This window comes from Acipenser ruthenus, chromosome 7 (assembly GCF_902713425.1).
Source record: "Acipenser ruthenus chromosome 7, fAciRut3.2 maternal haplotype, whole genome shotgun sequence".
NCBI lineage: Eukaryota > Metazoa > Chordata > Actinopteri > Acipenseriformes > Acipenseridae > Acipenser > Acipenser ruthenus.
Window position 1 is genome coordinate 25,432,010 of NC_081195.1, and position 6,204 is coordinate 25,438,213.

The window sequence follows — 6,204 nt, forward strand, 5'->3', positions numbered from 1 at the left end:
TATTATTTACAATTATGAAGAGATATAACAATTACTCATTGAATGTTTTGTTTTATTTAGACAATTTCAAGCTATTAAACAAGAGATTAAGAGATAAAAATTATTAGTGGTCCAGTGGTTAGAGAAAGGGGCTTGTTACCAGGAGGCTCCCAGTTCAATCCCAGCTTAGCCACTGACTGTGTGTGACCCTGAGCAAGTCACTTAACCTCCTTGCGCTCCGTACTTCGGATGAGACGTAAAACCAAGGTCCTATTGTAAGTGACTCTGCAGCATCAGCAGTTGTAAGTCGCTTTGGATAAAAGTGTCTGCTCAATGACTAATTAATAATAATAATAATAATAATAATAATAATAATAATAATAATAATAATAATAATAATAATAATAAATTATTCTACAAAGCTACTCTGTTGTGCACTCCCATTCATTATAGATGTCTCAAATGTCCATAAATGTGGTCCTACACTTGGTTAAAGAAACATCTGTTTACTATCAGATAGTGTTGCACTTGCTGGATCATTTCTCCTGGAGGGTGAAATTCTCCCCACCCCTTCAACAGCTTCTTTCCAGATGTTTTTTGTCTTTTGCTTTAAAAGTCAAAATATGCTGTTTCTGTTGATGTAAAATTACAGTGTAAAATGCTTTTCAAATATACTTTTCAAATAGTGATACGGTGACATTGTCTTTAAAATGGATACAGCTAATATAATTCTGTATAAAAACAGAAAACTTCCTTCACAAGTGTTCATCTCAGCATTTGCTACTAAATGCACAAGAACAATAAAAATAAAAACGAACAGACCCTGACCTGTGCTCTGTGCTTGTTTGTGTTTCTGAATGAGACGCCCAGCGCAGCAGGAGTCCAGTGAGGTCTTGTAGTGGTGGTGTCCACAGCAGGAGAACTCTGAATCCTTCTTGAAGACCAGATGCTGATCTTTGGAAGAGCAGCATTCGTGAGTCTGCAAGTCAATGAGACCCTCGCCACAGCAGCCCCACGATCGGGGATGACTTGACAGGGCATGTAGCTTCCCATTACAGCACTTGAAACTGGAGTTCGCTGGGTTGTACGGTTGCGAGCCACAGCACAGCAGCCCCGTGTTAGTCCTGGGGTGACTGAAAGCAGAAAAGATTAATGAACTGGACTGGAAGCAAACACTTAGAAATGCTTACTGTGGGTTACTTCCACTTACGAGGCCAATTCTTGAATATGAAACCACAAAGCTGCACTAAAAAAGGAAGTCCAATTAAAACAAGACTGAGGTCAATGAAAATGAGGGTAATTCACACACTAAATTTCTCAATTCCTAGACTGTTGGAGTGAGCCATAGGTATTGATTGGATTGAGAGGTTTGTATCAATGGACGAGTTTGATATTATTTGAGTACACTCCCGGGTATATGAAATTGCCAGTGGAGTTTTGTAGTGTCTACTATGACTAATAAACCCCTTGCAGAACTTGAAAATAACAACATTCACTGGAACACATTGAGTTAGTATGAAAATTATTGTGAAACTTTAACGAATCAGTCTGTAAATGAATAACAGGAAACTTGGTATAATCCCTGGTAGAAATCTTGCACAGGATCCTGTAAGTTCCTGTAAGATCAATCAACTCAACCAAAATTTGATGTTCAATGATATCAAAAGTACACCAAAATATCAAGAGTTCCAAGTTTGAATGTGACTGGTAATTAGCAGGATAGAGGGTGTCAGCTGTTTTCAGAAGCATCCTACACGATCCTACAGGTTCTTGCAGGATATTGACAGGATCCTGCAAGTACTCTTCCAGACTGCTATAGGGTACTGTGCAAGATCTTACAAGATATTCTAGGATCATGTGCAGGATCTTACAAGATCTTGTAGGGTCCTATAGGATCCTGTGCGGGATCCTACAAAGTCTTGTAGGATCCTGTGTAGGATCTTAACAGGAACCTGTAGGGTTTGGGTACTTTGCCAACTCCTTTTAAAATTATAAAGACTTTTAAAACACAAGCGATTCCTATAGAAATAGAGAACAACAATCTCTTATAATAGGTGGATACGATGGACATAGTATTTACAGTAAAAGCATTCTGTTCTGGGTTTTATGCCTTAAAAAAAACAGTGAAAAAATCAATAAAAAGCACTATTGTATTAAAAACTGTTTTCTGTGGTACAGTAATTATGCACTTTACCAAGTTTTCACTGTGCTGATGCCTTGCTCAAACATAAATCTCACAAAGCTCACAACATTCCACCCGCAGGCAAAAAAGGCAATTGTTTCTCAACCACCTGACAATCTAAAGTGATGTAATGTGCTAACATAACCATAAATGATGATCGTTTTGTGATTCTGGCACCTGCTTAACATGACTCATGAATATTATTTTAATGTAAAGCATGCTATAATTGAGTACAGTTTACCGTAAGTCACAGCCTACATGAACACTAACCTGTTTTTCATGCAGCTGTCAAAAAAAGCTGATGTTAGTCAAGCCTTTATTTAGTTTAAGAAATAATATATAACCACTTAAACCAATTTGTAAAACATAAAACCACATACAATAGGGAAACATATAAAGACATTGATATTTAGATTTGTAGTTTTATTGCAGGAAAGAAACAACAAGCGATATTAATCTTTTACAAAAAATGAACCACTAGGCAGGAGTCAGGGCTTCTCCTCTACCTTCAATCAGCTTGCTATTAAAACCCCAATTCAGGCTCGTCTCCTTGCCAGCATCAGCCTCACCTCCTCAAGGGCAGCTCTCAACGAGCCAGAGGGGGGAAAAAACTACAGCTCTGGACAAAAGTTTTGCATCACCCTGTAGAATGAACTAATAATGTTATGTTAACATATTGAATTACATACATACTTTGTGGTTTTCAGATACTTAACTGAATGTTTTTTTTCTTTTTAAAACAAAATCTAACATTAAATATTGTACTACTATTATGGCTTCCGGCAGACTTTTGCGCTATCATTTTGTAGTTTCTTTGATTACATGATGTTAAATAGAAGATCTAAAATATGTTCATATAGTCATGTTTTAAATACCATTATACACAGCTGTAATAATTACTGTACCATATTATTATTGTCTTGAGATTCAGTTTTTATTAGGGAGCTCCCCTAAATCCCTTGTTTAGAAAGACACAGGGTATTAATGCTTGTGACAGGGTAGTCGTCTGCCATGTGGGTGCGTGCATTCACTGCTGAGTGACAGGTGGGAGATCGAGACGGAGGTTGAAGGTGATACGCCCCCCGCAGGTGAACAGGATTAATGTACATATTGTAGCGCTGAGCTGCAGGGTTTCCAGGATATAATGAGACAGGCAAGAGTTGCGGTTCAAAGCAATAGGAAACCACTGCATTTATTTTTTTTTAGCTTTTAGTGAACAATGACTCTCATTTTTCTCCTCTCACTCACAGTCACACTCTCTCTCTCTCTCTCTCTCTCTCAATTATCCTGTCGCCAGATCCGCTTCTCTCTTTCAAACTGTCATCTCCTCACACACACCCAAGTCCCTGCCCCTTCCTCACTCATTGGTCCAACACTCCCTATCTCTGACTGGTCATGTCGGACCTGCTCCCACCCCCCTCAGTGACGCACTCACACACAGGCAGTAAACAAACTGTAAATAAACCGACACTGCGTACAGGGATTAAATAGCCAAAGTACAGTACAGGGGTAATCGCTCAGTAACGAGGTCCAAACAGCTGTTGATCGATCTGTCAAGTTTTTTAATTACACTGTACAGATGTGGTTTTGTACTGTATTTACAATTTAAAGCAATGTTAAAAGCTCAAAGACTGTCTCTACTATTAGGGAGTTTATTTGTAAATAGCAGTGCCAAGTGGGACTTAGAGAAAATACTAGACTGTTTAAATGAGAACAGGAGATGTGGGTCTGGCTGTATTTAATAAAATACTTAGCATATTACAGAGGTCCTGCTGTTGCCAGAATCAACATCTACTGTACAGTAGCCTGGCTGCCACACCAAATAGTCTGAGGCAGTGGTTCTCACACTTTTTGGGCTGCTCCCCTCTTCCTCTTGTCTTTGGTACACGGCCCTGAACCTTCTAATGCCCTCCCCCCCCCCCGGGATACAGTTTGAGAAGAGGAACAAAGTGAGAACAATAACAGAAATCAACGTGTAATCATTCTGGAATGCATTCAACAACAATTATATTTCTATGGAGTGGACAGCTCTGCTTACTTCAGTTGGTTTATCTCACCAGTAGAGAATTGTTATACGCTGAGATGAACACAACATCCTAATGGATGTACTGTTACTCCCCCAGCACAACACAGCATCCACTTAATGAAACTGATAGTTAAACTGACACCATTATCATTTAAAGCCTTTAATCTTCAGAGCTGTAAGAATATCTTTTTAAGTTTCCCATAGTAAAAGCACAGCAGACACAGTGAAAGCATGGCAAAGCATAATCTTATAGAGGTATGGTACAGCTTATTAAAAACCATGGTGAACAATAGTAAATGCATAGTATAACCATGGGAAAACTTCAAACTTACAGTGCAAATGCACCATGGCAAACTTTTATAAGCAATAGTGTATATAAAGATTGTTTTATGTTGATTGTGATAGAAAGAAATCACATATTTTTTTCCTTTATGTACAGCGATGGCTAAAAAAGATGGCCAGAAGTCTACAGGGAGCCATAATAGTATTTCCTGTTAGATTTTAGACAAAGAGAAGAAGATGTGAGACCTTTGATGCCTAAATACTTGTGATTAATTATTGTTTAGTTAGTCCAATAAAAGGTATCACATCTTCACTTTATCTATCATGTCTGGACTGATACGACTACCACTTCATCAGTGTTAGATTTTGAAATGTCAAGTATATAGAAAACTACAAAGCGGTAGGCAATTCAATATAACATTAACGTAACATCAACCAGGTTTCATTCAACTTCATGAAGCAAAATTAGTCTTCTACGGTATGTCAAAAAAAGTCCATGTTTCAGCTTTCCTGTTTCATGATAAAAACAACAGGTGCTCAAGGGTTTCACTTTAACCATGCCATGTAATACCTCATTTAAAAGACACAGAAAGCTTGAAAGTAAGTAAAAACCTTTTGGGAGAAAAATCTATTTAAATAATCGACTTATCTGAACGACAGCAAGGAGCAAGTCACCTCTCTTGCCTTCATTTTTAGTCCAGTAACCATGGTTGAAATATTACAGGGCTGTATTATGACGAATAAGTTATGTTACAGTTCATAAATACATGACATTGAGCGCATTTAATAACAAAATAGCTAGAATCCCACAATGCAGGTTTTTTCACTGAAATGTGAAGGCTCCATTGTTTGAGGAAAAAATAGACTGTTCTGGCCAGTTACCACATTTTAAATCTGTATTATAAATCTATATTCATAGCCTGTTGTTGTTTGTTTAAAATTAAACATTCACAGCATTTAATGATATTAAATGCGAAACCTGCGACTGAGCTTTGTCTGAGCTGTTGGGCAAAATGTTAAACTGTAGGAATAGCGATACTGTATGCCGTTCGTGTGGGCTGTATGGATCATAAATTGTACTGCATCAATAGAAGCGCTTATCCTAATTATTAATAACGATGGAAAACCAGGCTAAACTACGGTAAATACATAGTATAACCATGGGGAAAAAACATGGTAAAGCTGCAAAAATAGTGTGCAAAAACACTGTGGTAAACGTTTATAAGAGATCAGATTGATTTCTTTATACGGGGTATTCCTGACATAGATTCTGTTTATAAATAGTTAATGCTGCTTCTCCGTGCTGCTAATCAGTCACTGTGGGCAGAGCGAGCAGTTTATCAGAGATTCTGAACGAGAGCTGATAGTAACCGCTTGGTTGGCACAAATGACCGTTTCACAAGGAATAGACTCAAAATGTACCAAATATTTTAGTGAACAGACTTTAAAAAAAAAAAAACTGGTAGGTAAGTCGATCACTTAAAAAAAAAAGTTTGTCCACTTTGTTAAAGCTACTTTAAAAACTAGGCTATATTTCAGAATGGGGTGAAAACACATACATCGTAAGAAACGTGTATTTCAACCTCGGATCTCCTTAAAAAGGGTTTTCAATTTGAACTGCACCAAAAACCAAGATAGATAGATAACATTTAACGGTTACCATGCTAACAGAAACCTTACAGGCATAAATAAGTCCACTTGAGAAAGCTGTGTTCTTAAATATAAGGAAAACTGG

General features: G+C 37.6%; 1 protein-coding gene across 1 annotated transcript in view; it reads right to left on the reverse strand.

Moving 5' to 3' along the window:
- The window catches only part of LOC117416114 (uncharacterized), a 50,018-nt gene that overhangs the window by 3,077 nt on the left and 40,737 nt on the right, over positions 1-6,204 (reverse strand). The window contains exon 12 of the mRNA XM_034027179.3: positions 808-1,112. Coding sequence (XP_033883070.3) covers positions 808-1,112 — 305 coding nt within the window. The remainder of the gene's footprint in view (positions 1-807; positions 1,113-6,204) is intronic.